The following is a 20,817-nucleotide window of genomic DNA, read 5'->3' on the forward strand; positions in this document are numbered from 1 at the left end:
ATACTATGTAGTTTATACATTGTAATACAAGAAAAAAATAATATTTTTAATTTATAACTTTAACAAAATAACAAGATTAGTTTTGTTTCAGTTTGTATAAAACAAGGTAAATTTTAAATAAATAAGAATAAGAAATAAATAAACGAAATAAGTGTGTAATTATAAAAGTAAAATATTGTCATAATCTCCAAAAATAAAACAAAAAAAATTAAATAATATTACCTAATATAAATTTGATAAAATAACCAAAAACAGTAATTAATTTATATAAAACAAGGCAGATTTTAAAGAAATATTAAAATAAAATAAGTGTGTAGTTATAAAAGTAAAATATTATACTGTCCAGAAATAAAATAATTTAATATTACTTAACATGAATTATTAAAATAAAAATATCGACAAAGGAGTAATTAACTATTTATAACAAATCATTTTTGTGTCAAAGAAAGTATTTTTTGAATTTCCTTTCCAAAAAAAGAATTTTAATCAACAAATCAAATCAACAAATATTTGTTTATATGTTTGAATTAACTGAATAATCAGCGTTTTCCATTGTAACATTTAAACAAGAAGTGACACATACAATTAAAAAATATATATTAAATCTTTTTAAAAACACTTTAATGTTTATCTGTAGTCACGTTTTAATTAGCATTAAACAAGAGAATTCAATTATATACAATTAATCACCTTTTATTTTGTATTATTACAAGAAAATTATAAATATAGACTTGAAACAAAAATTATACATACCGTAGAATTATGTTTTAACATAATTAAAGTTGCCATGGTAACTGCGATTTTAAAATATTTATAAATATGTGAATTAATTAACTAATAACTTTTAAAACATCTGTATTGAATTTTTTTAACAAATTTTATTTACACTAAATAGGTATAATGGGATTAATTAAAACACATAAAAATATTAAATAATATATTTCCCATAATTGTACAGATTATTTATATTTACACATATTAACCAATAAGTAAAATAATATACAGAATATACAAACTTTGGTCTTCAAATAAAAATCTCTTTACATTTATAATTAAACAACTTAAATTACGATATATTTATAACAACTAAAATGAACAGTACATGGTGTTTTAACACTGTGTTAAACAACTGAGATATTTGTTTTTGTGTCAATTCTTTCAGGATGTTCTGGAAACAACGTATTACATCTTGGAACACTTGACACAAAGAGATATTGCATTATGTTGTCATCATTCTTGTCTTGTTACTGAAAATGTACCAGTCTTTGTTTTGCTCTTAACGGCAAAAACATCATATATGGAATGAAACACAATTAATTTCTAAATAAATATAAAAAATAAATATACAAATTGATAATATCTCGATATTTGATTCCTAATATCTATGAAAAGGTACTTTTTGTAATGTAAACATGGGAATAATCAAAAGATCTGTAAGAGTATTATCTTAATAATAAAGGGAAATATTTTAGGGATATAGTTTAATAAGGATTATATAAAAGTAACAATAAATAACAATTTACTGGCCTCAAATATTGAATATAAATTTCGGAACAACCTTTTTATTCGAAAATATATTATTCAATGAATTATTAAAACACGAGGCAAAATAGATTGATGTAATTTTAATAAAAACCTTATAAACAGGCAAGTTTTGTCAATTAAATAAAAAAGAGATCGTTCAACATTTTACTAAATCACAAATAAGTACTAGTATTTTCGTGTGATATGTGTTCTTGAAGTAATAGTATTATTGTTTAGTAAATGCATTGTAATTATTTAACCAACGTGATATTCAAAAATTGCCTAAACAAATAGTTATTTCGAAATCTACAGTGGCAAACAAATAAACCCTAAAAAATATTTCGAAAACAATATTTACAATAAAAAAAACCAAAATGCATCTACCTAAACTGTAATAAAAAATTTATCTAAGATATAAAAGATTAACTTGTATACATTTGAAACAATATTTTATATTACATGGAAGTTGCTAATAACTTTCAATAATTAGACAGGAACTATATTGTCTTAGCGTCCTTAATAATTAATAACTAAAAAATTGCACAATACTATCAATTACTGAAACATGTTTTTCTAACACCCGCAAGTATTTCACTGAAATCGTCCTCGTTCTTAGTAACACCGTTCGTTTGGCCCATCTCGTATACTTCTGGGCAGTGCCCGATGAAATGGGGTTCAGGCTTCACGTTACTATTTGGAAGGATCACAGAGGTGTGCTGAGCCTGAAAGTTGTAATTCAGGCCCGGATCGTTTCTGTTGTGATAGTTGTGATTGGAGTCTATAGCACTGGTGTCGTTAGATGCAAACTTCAAATATTTGTCAAATTCCCTCGTGTCCACTTCACTGTCGGCATCACTGCGCTCCTCGGGCTGAGGGATGTAGGTTTGCACTAACGTATTGTCTGTGTAGTCACTGTACTGCTCCTCCATCGGAGTCTTGAAGCTGTGCATCAGATTGGGTGAGTTGTGGTACTGCAAGTACTGGTCTGTTTTGCTGCTGGTCTGCTCCGGATGCTCGTACGGTGTTGAATAATATTGCGGCATTGAGGTGTTGTAGTAGCTCATGTTCGGCGATGTTACGGTGCTAAGATTGTTTTGAGTGGTGCCCAGCAACTGCTGGTCCTGGGACGTGGCCACCGGTGGATAGAAGGTGCCCGTTACTACGTGGCCCTGTTCGACCGAACTTTTGTTCGCACACATGACGTACATCCCGTTTGCCATTGGCACTGATGTGATTGGTTGCGTGTTTGTGTAGTTGGTATTATTTGGTCTGTAGTTCTGCACTCTGGTGTTATAGCTTTGCTGAGCTGGACTCATGTTAGTGGTTGTCATGTTGGCTGTCACATTGTTCGTGTGCTGTATGCTCGACACTCTCTGTTTGTCGTCGTATTGATATTGGTCCTTGTCGTGATCCAGAGGCGACAGTTCCGGTGTCGGTAAGGCCGTCTTCTCCTGCACGTTGTCCTTGGTGTCTTGTGGGGAATTGGGACCTTTCAGGTTACCCTTCGGCTCCGGGCTCTGAGTCGGCGACTCGTCAGGCGTGTGAATCGAATAGGGACTCTTCTGCACGTAGTTCGGTTGATATGCCAGGTAGTTGTTGTACGGACTGTACTTGTTGTAACTGTCCGGCGAATACCGCTTGTCCTGCTGCGAAAATTCGGAACTGCCACCCGGACTGGGGAAGTCCATGGTGGGGAAGCCACCTTGGGACGCCACGCTGGGCGAATTCGGGATGTAGCCGGGGTTGTATCTGGGCGACATGTTCGGCAAACTGGGACTGGGAAGCGACGTTCCCACCCGCGCGCCCTGGGCGGAAGTGGCCCGCTGTTTGTTATGTTTCCGCCGTCTCGGCCGGTACTTGTAGTTGGGGTGCTCAGTCATGTGGATCACTCGCAGTCTCTCCGCTTCTTCCACGTAAGGCCGTCGGTCTTGCGGGGTTAAAGAGCGCCACTTTTTGCCTGCAACAAAGAGAACGACGGTCAAAAACGGAACCGAGGAAACGGGTCATTATGCAATTAACGTTTTCGGAGTCTACGCTGACGTTGCGAGCCTGACGGACATTTAAGTTGGTCGTTTTGTGTGCGGAGACTTCAACGATCGCACAGACAAAGAACCTTCAATGGGATATTGTTTTGCGAAGTTTGAAACAAATAAACGAACCCGATGCCGCAGCTACCGTCCGTTGCTTGTCTGCCACACAATAACTAACTATACATTAGAAGCGTATACGCTTGTCACATACCATTAGGAACACCTAACAGAATGGACATACGTTTTTCTTCTATTGTAACATATGCTGGAATAATTAAGCCAAAAGAACATAGACAACCGGCTGGTAGCGATAGCATAATGAGAAAGACCCCATGATCAATTAATCATTGATCATTACAACAATTTGATTAATACATTCACATTACACGTGATAAATGATCGTGGCGGTTTGATGTGATAGGAAACAAAACGTCTAAATGGCGGTCGAACGAGGCTGCCTCGAAAAATATTTATTGTGGTTGTGACAAGATGCTTGGGAATAATTAAAAACGATAGCGATTCCGATTGATCAATTTGTTTAGTTTATAAAATATTAATTTTGATTTTTTTCTAATAATTATAATTATGACTTCATTGCAGTAGCTGGGCTCCATTATTTTTGAATTATATCAACTATTTTAGAGGTGGTATTTATCACTAGAGCTTTGTAAAAAGTTAAAAAAGAAATACACTTCTTAAATACGTCATAGATTTTGTTGTAGGTACTCTAATTATATAATAAATAACATTAAAGGAGTAATAGGCATTCTGTTCGTTGAATGCTTTATTTTTTTAAAATTATTCATAAACTTGCTTATAATATATTACAAAATAAAATAAATACATAAAATTTACAAAAGGTTAAAAAAAGGAAAAGTTCATAAGTGGATTGAAATTAATTATGAATATGATAACATTGGAGAACAGAACTTTCAAGAGATGAGAATAACAAATCTAAAAAATATTAAATTGGCAATGAGCATCTAAACAACTCATTAATTGGTAAACGAATTTATTCGTTTTAATATACAATTTGGATAATATAACTCAACAAAAGAATAAGTCGATTTATTGGTCAGCAAAGGTTTTAATTTATTTTCTCTTCTTTTTCTTTTCTTTATGACAAATACATTTCAAATTGGTAACTAAAATACTTAAAGCTCCACATTGACATATTTGGGAATCCCATATAAACATCAGATATATTAAATTAGATGTTGGCAATGATTTTTTAAAATAGATTGAAATAAAAAATATATTTCAAATTAACTAAAACACTTGTAGCTTTGCATTGTCACTTTTGGGAATCCCCTACAAACATCAAACAAGCTGAGTTCAACAGATGTGCATAACAAATCTAAGAAATATCAAATTAGATGTTGGCAATGAGCCAGGACTAAACAGCTCATTAATTGGTAAACGAATTTATTCGTGCAACGTCACGAAAAGGGCCCGAACAAAAGTAGAAAGTGACCGTGCACCGAACGGTGAATAGATGGAAAAAAATCCGTAGTTAATGATGTCGATTTGAAAATATTTAAGTTGCCAGTCCTCAGAAATGTGGTTTAGTTCTCGAGTGCGACCACCCGCGGCTCCCCAATCGCACTGTCAATCACCAATCACGCCCCTCGATAATTAATCATGACTGAACATAGGCCGTGTGCACCGCGTTTATCTATCTGGAGGCTGACTTATTCGATTTTATACTGAAAATATTCGTCACTATCGGGGTTTTATATCTAAGAGAAGGCCGGCCCGACGATGCTCAATATAAGCCTATTCTATTGCCCCGGCTCACCGCGGCTCTTCCTCATTAACCGGGAAACCGAGATGGGACACCCAAGAGTTGTTCAAATAATTTCATTTTTTTTTTTTGCCGCAATACGCCATAATTACGATAAGTTCATGTGTCGGATTATCCCCAAGCGCTGCGACAATCATTATTCAAGACGCAATGGTATTTCCACCGGATGCGTCTGACGGATAAAACAACTTTTGGGGTACAAAATTTATTCGCCTCATAAATAAACCACAAACGTACATCACGTTTAATATTCAATTAATATGGATTTATGTACGGTGACAGTGCTTCATATTAGCGTGGTTTATTGTATCGCATTGGCCGTGTAAATAAAAAAAAAATATATAAATAAATAAAAATAAAAATAGAAAAGTATAAATCGCGTCGACGTTTATTAATAAAAGCACCCAATAAAAATAAATTTATTGGCGTTCGATGTCACAATATATTCAAATTAAACACAGTTTAGGGGGAACGGTGTGGGCTTTTAGTGTTGGACCAATCAACACTTTCAAGGGTCGAAACGTGGCACCGTGGAGAAAAAAAGTCGAACAAAAGCAATAAATAACAGGTGAATCTTGTTAATGAGAAGATATTACGTCTGTATAGATGACGAATGGGTTTTTAACTGCGGACCATTGTCCAGGGCGCACATAAACTGTGACGGGCGGCTGCCACGACATCCTATGGCCTTTTTCTCTCGACGATTTTTCGACAATTGCGAACGTTTAATCTTTTATTGCCGCAACATGTGCCACAAATTTAAGGCAACTGTCGCACACGCTTTTAAATATGGGTCCCGAAAAGGAAATCTTACCTATACAGTTAAAAATAATATGTTTGTATGTTATAAAATAAAGCAATACCGCAAGTTTAAATATAAAATGTAAATGATGATTTTTTTATCTAAACCCACAAAAATAATAAAATGAAATTAACAGACTAAAATTAAAATTATACAGATTAGAATATATACAAATTTGAATAATGTATATTATAACTATATATTTTCAACACATATATTAAAATAGAAATAAATATACAGTGTGAATAAAAATGATTAACCTTCCTTCAAGGCCATGACAGCTAATACATTTCAAAATATACCAATATTTTAAAAGTTGATAGAAAATGATTGATAACACTAATCTTAAAGTTTTTTGATCAATCATTTTCAGCGACATATTTCGATAAGTTTTTAATTAGAATTTCAATAACATTTTTGTTTTTTCCGTTTGATAATAAATCATAATATCATTATAATACAACTAAAATTATAATTTAAAAATTGTAATATTTAAATTGCTTATTTTATAAAAATATATTAAAAAATTTCTGTAAAAATAAATGAATAAAATAAATTTATTTTATATAAATCTATGTTTGTAATGACTTTTTGCATAACATAATAATTATAATATTCTTTAATTAATTTTAAAATTGTTCAGTATTCTATTATAAAAATCTACATTAAGAAATATGTATATTTTTTTAATTTTGAAAAATATTTTGATTCATTTTTAATCTCACTTAAATATACAATTTAATTTTTATGTTGTTACTTAAGGATCTTTTACGATTTTATTTTTAGTAACTTTTTCTAAATTTCATTAAACCTATTTTAATAACTTCAAGATAATTATTAATGTAATACTTGTTGCTTATTTTATAAAAATATATCACGATTTTTTATTTTTTTTTCGATATAAATAAATGAACAAAATAAATTTATTTTTTAATGACTTTTTTCATAAAATAAAAACAATAATATTCTTTAATTGATTCCAAAGTTGTTCAGTGTTCTATTATAAAAATCTACATTAATAAATACATATTTTTTAATGTTGATTTTAACTTAATTTTTTTGTAAATAAGCAACTATAAGTTATTAATTGTCTATGATTTTTAGGAGTATATTTTTAGCATTTTTACTAGATTTTCAGTAAAAATAATACACAAATTTATTTTATAAATCTCATAATTTAAAGATATTTATTTACAAGTAATATTTAAATTACTTATTTTTCAAAGATATATTACAAAATTATATCTATCTAATCTTTTTTTATATAAATAAATAGAATAACACTTATTTGTAACAAGTTTTTTCTATTATATTATTCTATTACAAAAATTCACGTTAATAATAATTTATTTTAATTTTGAGAAATATTTTTATTCTAAGGTAAACCTTTTAATCACGTTTTATTATTTGAACTTAAATTTTGGCAAACAAACACTTAATTTTTTTATTGTTACTTTGGGATTTTAAGGATTATATTTTTATTATTATATTTTTTGGTAGACACTACAGCATTAATTATATATACATTTATTTTTAACTAAATTTGAGTATATATAAAAACATATAAATAAGTAAATAAAATTATTTTTTAAGTGACTGCGAAATCATTTTTTTATGTGGAATTTCAATTATATTTTTGGAGTTTTTCCTAAACTCCATATTCTTAATTATATATAAATTTATTTATTTAACTGATATTTACATTCATTGTATTCCAATAATTATTATTGAATAACATTTAAAATTTTTTTTAGTATAAATAAATGAATAAAATAAATTTATACGAGTAATGGCTTTTTCCTTAAAATAATTTTCATAGTTTTTAATTAATTCCAGATTTGTTTAGTCCATTATAAAATAACCATAAATTTTTTATTACATTTTTTTGCAAATTTTGAAAAATATTTTTATTTTTGTAATCACTTTTTAAATGTATTTCAGAAAGCTGCCAAGAATGACGACTGTTCTTTTGTTGTTTTTAGAAAGTCCTAACCTATTTTGAGCGAGGCATTTTTCGGAGACTCAGCATAGGCGAGTTTTGCGCGCGAGGTTGAAGGCACGAAGAGCGGGTCCGGTCGGATATCTCGGGACAATGTAAGGCATTAGCAGTACTTAAGGGGGGCCGCACCCATGTCGGGCGGGCCGACACGCGCTACGGGCCCCGCTCCGCATCACAATCGCGTCGCGAGGGGCCCAACGCCGGCCACGCACCGCGTCCAGAATCTTAATTGCGAACACCAACTCGAGTGTACCATCGGCGATGACCTGTTCCTATTTTCGATTTTGAAAACGCCAAACGGTCCGGTTCAGGAAGTCCACTCCCGGCGTCGGATCGAAAATTCTGGGGACCGTAAATTAGCATAACCGAATTGCCCTTAACGTTACATAAAGAACGGTAAAATACGGCCGAGTTGTCCGTAATAAAATACGAAAATTATTATTGAACGTCGATCCCGACGCTTCCGGTAACGCGGCCCCGTAACCGGATCGTGATTTATCCGTGGCTCGTTTCGAGAAAAAACGCAGCAAATGCACGAGATGGGTTTTCGGGTGATGGTGTGCTGTGTCAGTGTGATCACCCGTAGCTAGGCTACCTAACTAAGGTGGCGCCGTGCGGCGAGAGGAGTATTAACTAGACTCCCCGTGGACCATTCGCATCAATCATTGAAATCACCAGCACGTCCAAAACCATTAGATCGTTCGGTGATTTTCCCGGTTTTATGAGATTCTTCGATTGGCCCTCCGTTGATGTATTGGATGTATTTAGCAATGTCACTTTTGATGGGGGAAGGGCAGAGTACTTGAGGAGACCTTCGGTGTTTTATCTATCACTGATCCTTGAAGACTACCCATCAATTTGATGGTTCTGGTTATACAGATATGGGGCTACTGTGTAACATTTTACCAAAAACTAAGTCTGGTTGGCACATCGAATTCAGTAGTTGCAAACATTTGTCGTACCAGCTCTGGTACTAGTCTAATACCTTGACAATTAGCACTATTAAAATTCAATATTTCAACGCTCTTGTAGTATTATTTACTCGACCAACCCATTGAGTGTTGTCTACCCCTCTTCAAGCCTACTTGTCAGTATTTTTCGAACAGACAGTCATTGTTGTTTCACTGCGTAAATTGAAATAATAATAATAAAAAATTGTTATGTATTAACTGTACAGCCTAAAAAAGTATGTTCCACCAACACGATTTTAAAGGCCATGAATTATTAATACCCATCATACGTTGCTCGTCATTCTCCCCGTCGTTGTCTGCGGATGACAGTGTTTTGTTTAGGGTGCGGCACTTGTTCCACAGTCTTGATTATTCAATTTTAATAATCGATCTGTTTTCATGAATCGTTTCATCTATTATGCAAAACGGGCCCAAAAATTGCGGCTGACAAACGCGGCGAGACAATACGCAACTTTTCAGTATGCATAATGTGCAGCATAAAAGACGCTGGCTGCACGTAGATAATTAATTAGGGAACGCTGACGTATTTGAATTTCTCCTCGGATATTGACTTTTCAAATCTACACACGAAACTTAGATAAAACGCATAAAACAACTCGTATATCAATTGAAATTGCAGCCGGATCGTGTGTTCAATGAACATTATGTTTAATACTATACTATAGTAGTAGTTTGAAATTTATATGCCAACACTACCGTATTATAGATACGGATTTGGAATGGCCAGGTTGAATAATAATTACATATGTGACGAGGTTCGTTATTCTTTTTAATGGTAATGCATGCACATTCTATTGTGTTAGATTCCAATCGCAGTTCCTCGATCTATTAAATAATATTGGACTGTTTAGGATGCACAATGGTCGGACTGAACTCATTGCAGAATATTTCGATTGGATTATCTGCCAATACAACTTTTTTTCTGCACACAATCCAAGAAATCGAATCCGCCGTGAATAACTATTAACCTTAACAACCTATACCAAGTTGTAAATGGAATTTAGAAAACAACAATATTTATTCAGTAATTTAATAAAATTTATGACAAAGGATTTTTTTATATCTAACATGCACAATTATTGTATGTTAATACTAAATTGGATTGTTATATGCATGTGATTAGTTGCATATAATGTTCTCAGTTTAAGGTCTAAAAATGTTTCAAAATAACACATTCGTTTTATTAATAAGAAGACAAAATGATAATGTTATTTTAATTAAGAAATCATTCGAGTACTCATTTACAAGTTTTGTCTAGTTAATTCAAACAAACATTATTTTAATTAGTTATTCTAATAAATAATAACTTACAAATAGTAAGTAAGTTAGTACCCATTAAATTCACAAATGGCTACCAACAAAATTTATTAGTTTCTACTGAAACCGTAAGATAAAACTTTTAATGGTTTTGTTGTAAAAACATTTTTTAAATATTTTGCTAATATTTAAAACTAGTCATAAAACAAACTATTGAATTAGCTTTATTAGTTTTACTGTTAACTTACTTTCTCTTTATTTTGTCAATTTTTAACCAAGTATTTATTTAACCATTACAAAAAAAGTTAAATTAACTGTGATATTCTATTTATAGTGAGTCATTTGAATATGTGCAAAGCATCACTCATTAAAATGAGTTTTTCTAATTCTAATTAGTTAATGTATAAATATATTTTTGTAGTTAATTACATTGTTTTTTAGACAGACTTGTTTTTTGATTTGGTGGCTTTATATAATCAAATAAAAGTACATAACTGTTTATTAATCATTTTTTAAATAATGGTTTAAATTAAGTGGTGACTTATCACTTCGCTATCACTATTATTACTATTTAAACATTGCAAAAAAATGTTAAATTGGCTGTGATATTTTATTTCTAGTGAGTCATTTGAATATCACTCATTAAAATCAGTTTTTCTAATTTTAATTAATTAATTACCTTGTTTTTTAGACAGACTTGTTTTTTGATGTGGTGGATTTATATAATAAGATAAAGGTACATACCTGTTTATTAATTTTTAAAATAAGTGACTCAATTATCAAAGAATTATCAATAAATTTAATTTTTATATTGTGTATTTTTAAAATTTTTGTTTATATTTTATTATTCTGTAGTTTGTTTTGCAATTAATTGAGTTTGAAAGTGTCAATAATTAGTTTCGATAATTTTGAAATTTGCGCTTTCACACTGTGTGTTTAATGAATAAAGAGTGAGAATTACAATGAAATTTGTTCTTCAACTTATTCCAATATTATGATCAATAATCTTCAATTCCGTCTGATCACAAAATTAATAGACTGGTCATATAAGAGTTTCTAACTACTGATGTAAAAAAGAAAATTGATCAACCTAAACACTTTATTTTATCGACTTCTGTTCAACTAAACTGATAATATAGAACATTATCATTTTCAACATTTGATGTGCCGTCACTATCACTTTATTTTAAGAGATGCTTAAGAAGATTGTAATAAAAAATATGGCTAATGTTCTCAAGATTAATAATTAAATGTCTCAAATAAACTTTTAATTGATTACTTAGAAGGAAAAACTGATTTTTCTGAGAATTTAACAATATTTCCTATTTTTTAGGGTCACATTTATAATTAAATGTCTTAAGTACATTTCTAATTCATAAATTAGAAAGAAAAATTGATTTTTTTGAGAATTTCATAACAAGTGGCCCTACATTTATTATTAATATTTTATTAGTAGTTTCTGAGATATGGCTCACGACCTTCACCACTTTGCTACCCGATACATTCATACTTATTTTGTAATTAGATAAATTAAAGTCTTGATAAGTTTCCTGTCAAATCATGGCTCATGTTATTGAGGTTTGACTATACTATGTAAAATAATCTAATTAGTATAAAATAATTATAGTAAAATGATTTGACAAATTTTAGCCATTTTATTTTAAAAATAAAATATTAAAAATTGATAAAAATATCTCTGAAATGATTGATTTTTTGAATGTTTACTATGTCAATATTTAGCCAATTCTTTTATTTATAGGAGAATCTAAGAATAAATTGGCAGCTTATTGAAGTAATAGAGACTTTTTATTAGTTAAAACCCACCACCTCAAAAAATTAATAATATCCAAGATAAAATTAATACGTGCGATAATGCAAGAACAAAATTGATATTTCATAAGATGTACGAAAGACACACAACGTAAACGTAAGTATAGCAGTGCGACATGAACGGAAAGAAATTCGTTGTACAAATATTGACTCAGATCTCGTTCGTTCATGTAGTTAATAAAATCCGTAATTTTTTTTTCTCTTTTTTTCGTTGTTTCGTGAAGACTTTTCATCGCAGACCGGAAACGTGTCGTCATAGGAAGCGAGCCAAGTTATGCGGACTCATTATTGTCGATGGGCACACCTTTTCAGCGTAGATTTAATGTTTTTAACGGGTGTATAAGCACTCGAGCACACACACATTTGAATTTTAGAAAATTGTGGGCGTCCCAGTACAACCGCAAGGCTATACGGATTTCGGTGTGCCACTCGAAATACGTTTTTTTTTTTTTATTTTATTTCCATTTTTTCCGTTTCGTTTAAGTAAATTTGATTGTACGGTGCCCGGTTCATTTGCATGCATGCGTTTTGCGAAACGAAACCTCTTACGTCACCCGTTCAATCATGAAATGGGCAAACTTTTTTTCCGGTTGCACGTTCTCTCTCGCATTCAGCCATCGTCTGGCAACAGTTTAACCCGTTAAAAGTTGATTATGCGGATAAAAAGCAAATATAATAAAACACGGCAAAAACCTTCACTTCTCACATTATTAACAACAATTTATGGGAAACAGGTAGATATAGCACACGATAAACTAATAAGTGCCTGGTATTTTTACGCCGACAAGTATTTTATTTGTTTATTTAACGCTTGTAGGTTAGTAGTTCACGATTTTGCGCCGATAAAAATTGACTTTGGCGTTCCCTAATGTTCGAAAAAGTCCGACGAAGACGTGCGCCGACCCGGACCGTTCGAAAAATCACACGTAGCCGATGTGTGATATGAATTTATTAAATGATCTCGACAAGTGTTTTATTAATATTTCTCCCGAATTCTGAGGCTGAGTTATTGAACTGCGTGATGTCATTCCGTTCAACCCATCAAAAATATTAATGGTACGTCCTGTTTTTCATATTTCGCCCGGTTCAAATACGAAACTTACACCAAGACACAAACGTAATAAATCTCCGGTTCATCCACGTGAATTTTTTACATTCCGATATCGTCACATAACTCAAATGTGTACGTTGAAAGTAAGAAAGTAAGTACGCATCCAAGTAATACAAATTGAAGTAATAAATTACCTTGGAACTTTCAAATGCTTACATGCAGCCGGATTTCTGTATAATAATTACATTTTTACAAGACAATTTTGATTTTTCCATCGTACCGTACACATCGAACGGTGCACGAATAAAAACCATCTCGTGAGTAATCCACTCGACCCACTCTGCGACAAGTCAAACTAATCAGATTCAAAAACGCCGGTTTTGGTGCTAAACTAGCGCCGAGTCGGTGGAATTGTACCGACTGTAATAAATTAATATTCCAACAGCTGACACAAAACTCCTTTAGCAGATTGATTTATTGGATTTGTGTAATTTCGAACGGCCGTGCCGTTTCATTATGATGTGTATGAGCGGTTAAAAGTTCTTCGTGCGGTCTATTTCGCCATTTTCGGAGCCACGTAATTGAACTGATTCGTTTTGTTCGCCGCTGTCACGCCATTTTTTTTTCTTGCCAACAATATAACTCTATTATGTAAGGCATCATTTTTACGAACGGCCTCACATGTAAATTTTTTCACGAGTTGGAGTATATAGAAGTGGATTCGGTCCACCTTTCAGTTGGTGGCTTCGGGCCATATGTTTCCCGGCGTACACCGCGACTAATCAAATTTGTTGTCACCATTTAAGAGTGGGCATTAATCTTCGGACTAAATTATACACGAAATATTTCACTTAAATTTGATTTACTGGGTGCACGGGTTTGTTACATGAAAAATTATGGCTACTACCCATTCATATTACAATTTTACTTGTTGGTGGTTCAATTCAATGGTCTTTCGGAATTGTTAATGGTCTGGTTTAGGGGTGTTCATAAATCAATATTTCTACAAATACGTGCGGCTCTAAATCTATTCTAGGACACATCTTTTATTTCAGATTCTGTAAACGAGAATAAAAACATAATGTTTTCTGAAGAAGTCACATTATGTCTATTTAGGAAAGAGTTATGGGTTAGTGCTTAGGGCTTTGTTTATTTACACTCTATTAGATTGCTATCGAAAATTTATGGTCATGTTTGGGTACGTAATTAGAATTTATATATTTTTAAAGGTAAAATGTGAGATCTACTTTGATATTTATCAAAAGCCTGTTATAAATATCTGCAAAAGAAAATTTATTTAAATTGCTGTACTAAAAACAACTATGCTTTATAATTATAAAATTTTAATTGGTTCAAATGCCTCACATTCTTATTTCCATGAAAACAACATACTACTATAATTTTGGATACTCTTCTATTAAATGAATTTTGTACTATAATTACAGTCTAAAATTACTACGCCTAATTTTTTAAACTTTACGTTTTATAGTTATAGAAAACAATAACCTTATCTTTAAGAATATACTAACATAAAATTAAATCACATAAAAATATTGAACGGTTAGTTTATGACTTTAACTAGATTGTATAAAAAAGCAGTAGCTGTTATTAATCATAAAAAATACTGAAAAGCCAAATTCTACTAAATTACTCGACGAGCGTTTATTATTAAATAGTTTATAAACTGAAAATAGTATAATATGTAAAGAAAGCAACAATATTTTACAACTATTATGAATTTCTTGAAATAATTCATGCATCAGTATTGAAGGACACTCGAGCTCATTGTTTATTATTTGTCTTTAAGAATATCAAAAAAATATTAAATAATTTGTAAACTGAAAATACTAGAACATGTAAACAAAGCAACAATATTATTTTATGTCCCATTAAAATTATTGAAATATTAATTATAAAAAATTATTTGAATTTGTTGAAATAATATTCAATGCATCTATATTAATAAATAGTCTTTGAGAATATTAATTAAATCATTTTTAAAATTACTAATTAATGTGCAAATTGAAAGTCCTAGAACATGTAAAAAAGCAAAAATATTATTTTAGCTTCCAAAGATATTAATTATAAAAAAAATAATTGAATAATTGGAATAATATATTGAGTTTTCTCAATATGCTCTTGAGTTTAAATATTTCATATTGTTTAATATTTGTCTTTGAGAATATTAATTGAACCATTTAAAATTTCTAAATAATTAGTAAACCGAAAGGCTTAGAATATGCACAGAAAGCAAAAATTTTATGTTATGATCCACCAAAAGTGCTAAGATATAATTATAAAAAATTAAATGAATTTATTGAAATAATATTTCATGCATCTATATTGAAGATCTCAGTTTTCTCAATATACCCTCGAGTTTAAATAGTTCATATTGTTTAATATTTGTCTTTGAGAATATTAGTTAAATCATTTAAAATTACTAAATAATTTTAAACTGGAACATGTAAAGAAAGAAAAAATATTATTTTATGTTCCAGCAAGCTGTTAAAACATTAATTATAAAAATTTTATGAATTTGTTAAAATAATATTCTATGTATCTAAATTGAAGATCTCTGCTCCTTCAATATGCAGTCGAGTTTAAATAATTCACATCAATATTCGTCTTTTTTATATCAATTAAACCACCTAAAATTAACAAGTTTATGAACTAAAGATACTAGAAAGATAGCAATAATATTGCACATAAACTATTAATATTTATTTAAGGATTTCTAAAAATAACGTGTCATGTTTCTACACAAAAATTTGAAATCTCTAACAGGGCATACAAGTTTTGCAACTACTGATTAGAAGTTATAAACAATAAGTTAACATAAATGAAATTACATAAAAATAACTGGACAGTTGAGCCAAATGACACATTTTCAAAAGTCCTTAATAACGTCATCAAAAAACGCATTTTGTGACCCCCCCGGTATAACAGATTATGCGTTTTGGCTAATCTCTAATCAGCTTGTCAAACAGCACGTTCGCGTTGCTCTAGGAAAGTTGTTTTTAAATTATTGTGGTGCATCAAGTTGGAAATTGTTCGAACGATATATTACAGTCGGGCATATCTATATTAAAATCTTGAAATGTATACATTTAAATCAGGTTGATCGTTTGACTTTCAAATTCAAACAATTCATTTTAAAATTGAAAAGCCCGTATTCAAATCAAGGGAGCTCGTGTAACAAACAACAGGTGCCAACACCGTTGGTTTTATACAAATTTGTCATTTTATAAATTTTTAAATTGGTTTGTAAATTGGTTCTCCTTGAAAAAATTATATTTATTATCCCGTAGAGTAACTGATTCTAGAATCAAATTTTGGACGAAGGTGTTCCTTCGAAAGATGTGTTTCTTTTTGTGCTGATAATTTTTGCATCACGTTGATATTTTGTCTTGATATCAAACTTAGCTGGAAATTATATCATAACGATTTTCCTAGAACAATAATTTGAAAAAATACCGGACTTATCAGCTAGAATTGTTTGATCGATGTATTTTTTACTAGTAAACATGTAGATTATTTCAAATGGTACGACACATTTTTTATGGTGCATATTTCCTGGACTTACCAACACGATTTATTTATGTACCTTTAGTTTACAAATTTAAAGTTCTCAAGAGTACAATGAAAACATTCAGTTTAATCACTCACACACTTTTGGATTTTCATGGCCAATCTTACCTGCAATAAAAAAAGTTGTATTAATAGATTTCCTTAATTTAAAATGTTAGAATAGTCGAAGCGGTTGACAATTACCAATGGTATTTATCCACGGAAAAAGCGTGGCTAATCACAAGGATTTCTTGATAAAATCATACGCGCATTACAAAACATACCAGTACGTAATCGCTTGTAAGAAATTTCCAATTCATTCATGGGCTCATCGAAAGAACGAAATTTGTGCGTATGAATAAATAATAACCGGGGCCCCCACAACAATAAATCTTCCGGGCTCAAGTGACAAGATAATAAAATTAACAATATCTTCATGTAGCCCCATCATCTAACATATTCCAACTAATGTATTCCGTTTTGGGCTCGACGGAAATAACAAGTAAATCGACGGTCGTTTCCGACAAGCATTCGAAAATGAAAAATTGAACGCTACGAATACGGTTGTAGTTTTATTTTCGGACGGGATAAATTCGTGATAGACGGATATTAATAATGATATCGATGTCTGGACAAAGACATGGCCGTTTCAGACGTCTGATGAATGCAGTGTCAAACCGTACAGACAGGTACATATGGCTCGCACAACGGACGCACAAGGGCGCACTACGGAGGGTAGAAAAGGTCAAATTTTACTTTTCCACTTCGTTTTTGTGCTCACGTCGTGGACATTAATTCAAATTAATAATTTGACGTTAACTATAATTTAAAGAGCAAGGACCTTTCACTCAATATTATCTGAACTGAGGCAATCTAAATTTGTAGTCCATAATATGAACTATAAAAACTTTAAACATGTATAAACAAATGAACGTATAGAAGAAAAATACTTTTTGTACAGAATATTAACTGTGAAAGGAACAAGAAAAAGAATGAAGTCCATGAACACCATAAATTTTTTAAGTACATTTATAATCTAATAAAATTGCCGACAATAATGGGTAAACAGCAATAAAAAATAAACCCATAGAAGATACACTTGACCTAAAAATTAAGAAGTGAGAAAAAAAAATCTCTCATACGAAAGTCCATGATCATCATAAAATTTTCTAATATATTTTGAATTTAATAAAACTGTTAACAATAATTGCACCTCTTACTAGAATAAAGTCCACAAATGGAAACTTGGCCTAAAAATTGTATAATAAAATAAATTACTGACAACAATAGATGAAATTCAGATTGAATTGACTGAATTTGGTCAAAATTTAACTATAATGAAATTGTTAGCAATAATGAATAAGTAGAGATTTTAAACTCCAATGAAAAATAAATCTATAAATAATCAATCTAAAAATTGACTAAGAAAATAAGAAAAAGTCTCTCAGAACAATGAAATCCATAATCACTATAAATGTTCTCATATTCGACTTTAATAAAGTAGTTCACAACAAATTGAGATTTTAAACAATTAAATCTGATAAAAAATTATAGACACAATAATAAAAAATGTATCCATGATCACATTAAAACTAATTAATACACTTTTAATATAATAATATTACAATGGGTAAATTAAGACTAGGAAAGAAAATAGTCTGATCAAAAAATTACTATGGGGGCAACACGAATGAAATTTTCTCTCATTAGTTGAGTCCATAATCACCATAAAACATTCTAATAAATTTGAATATAATAAAATAGCCAATAATTATGGGTATGTATAAGTTAAATACCATAGAAGAAATAAATCCATAGAAGAATGAAGTCCATTATCATTATAAAAATTTCTACAATATTTTGAATAATAAAATTAATCAATTGGTACATTGAGAGTAAATTCTGGCCAAAAAAGATAATTGTGTGTCACTAGAATGAAGTTCTTAATGAATTCAGTACCGTACTTTGTAATTCGTGGCGTGCACGGATCCTCCTCCAAAACTAGCGTTTCACGGAAAACACGGAGTTTGGAGTGACCACCCCGGGTCTGGGTGACCCTCGGAGTTAATGGTTTCTCTCGTTGAACACGGTCCGGACGATGTTACAGTTTTTTATGCGGTGTCAATTTTGTTGTACCAAATGCCGGGACCGTTACGACATTCATCAAACTCTGTGTCTGGTAACGAGACGGTTTCACGATTTGTACTCCCGTCATTTTTCATATACCGAGTCGGCCATTCATCGCCCGGAATGGCCATAAATTTTTGTGCCGCATTAATCAATACCGCGTCCGGTTCTATTTTTCGTATATCGGTTACATATATTCTAATTAGCGAGGAGGTTTTATTAATTCGTTTTTGTGCGATCGCTCGACTCGTGACAGCCCCTTTCGTGTAACACAAATAACGTGGCCGAAAAAACAAATTTAAATATTCAAATGGGACATTTTCGACTAATGCTCAATCTATTTTTATTAAAATATCTTAATTTATTTACATAATGTACCTGCATATAAATTAATGTGAATGATACATGGAAAATGCGAGGGGACATCATTAATTTTGTTGCCTTGTCAAATTTATAAGAAGATTTATTATTTTCAGGCAGTGAATATGTATCATCTGTAAGATATACAGGATGACTGTCGATTAATTATCAAAAAACATCAATACAGTCCCAAGGACATGGATTCTTCGTAGAAATGTCATTTATACATCACAACAACCAGCTTCCAAAGTTGAATAACTTAATAACCTACTGCATAACACGGCAAATGATAAGTTTTCTAATTAAACGGGATAATTATTATTTACAGTGCACAAGAAAATATTTTACCAGACGTTCAATTAACATATCAAATCACAATTCGCTGCAATGTCACATTGGTCGTCACGAATTACTAATGAAAATGTGCAAGTTTGTTTTCAAAGGTCGAATGTATGATTTATTGTCAAGAAAAAATAAATTTTAATAACCACAATGCAGATTTCGTCGGGATAATAGGATTAAATCTGTCGCATTACGATTATAATTGAGTTTATGGCTGCAGAAGTGGGTTCGGCTTAAAAATATTTCTATTTTTACGCTTCAAAAAAAAAAGAAGTCTCTTCTGAAATTACATGTGAATATTTTACACTTGTATGATTTAAGTTCATTGTATATCGTTACAATATAGTAAACTGACTTCAAACAATTAAATCCATAGAAAAATAAAATCAAAATAAAAAATAATTATAGTCATAAAAATAAAAAAATGTGTCCACGGTCACATTAAAACTAACTAATACATTTTAAAGATAATAATATTACAATGGGTAAATTGAGACTATAAATAAATGAAAAATTAAATCTATAGAAGAATAAAATCTATCTACAAAATAAATATGGAAACAAAAAAAAAATTGAAAACTGAAATTACACGTGAACATTTTACATTTGTATGATTCAAATTTATTGTGAAATATGAATTTATAGGATACATTCATTCTAAAAATTGGCATAAACACTATAAAAATTTCTATAACAGTATAATTTGAATTTAATAAAATTGCTGACAACATTACCCATTGTTAAGATTTTAAACAATTAAATCCACAGAAGAATAAAATCTAACCAAAGTCATATTAAAAATAACTAATACATTTTAAAAGTAATAATATTACAATAGGTAAATTGAAATTATAAATAAATTAACAATTAAATCCATAGAAGAATAAAATCAATCCACAAAATATGTATGGTGACAAGAACAAAAAAAATTGAACTTGGAACATTTTGCATTTGTCTGATTTAAATTTATTATTGTCGATAAAACAAATACATATTTTTATTAATAAAGAAACGTGACAAACGTAGTTTTTAGTTCACTACCATAAAAAATACACATACATTTTGATCCTGCTCTTTCCATCATTTGTTTATTCATGTGTAGATAGGGCATCAGTTATTTAACAATCTAGATAATTTAATTGCAGTCTAAAAA

General features: G+C 30.6%; 1 protein-coding gene across 1 annotated transcript in view; it reads right to left on the minus strand.

The window, feature by feature from the left end:
* Window positions 1-924: 924 nt before the first annotated feature.
* The window catches only part of LOC109608488 (putative transcription factor SOX-15), a 64,241-nt gene continuing 44,348 nt past the window's right edge, over window positions 925-20,817 (minus strand). Inside the window, exon 3 of the mRNA XM_020024930.2 lies at window positions 925-3,481. Coding sequence (XP_019880489.2) covers window positions 2,076-3,481 — 1,406 coding nt within the window. The 3' untranslated portion in view covers window positions 925-2,075. The remainder of the gene's footprint in view (window positions 3,482-20,817) is intronic.

Source organism: Aethina tumida, chromosome 1, assembly GCF_024364675.1.
Source record: "Aethina tumida isolate Nest 87 chromosome 1, icAetTumi1.1, whole genome shotgun sequence".
Taxonomy (NCBI): Eukaryota; Metazoa; Arthropoda; class Insecta; order Coleoptera; family Nitidulidae; genus Aethina; species Aethina tumida.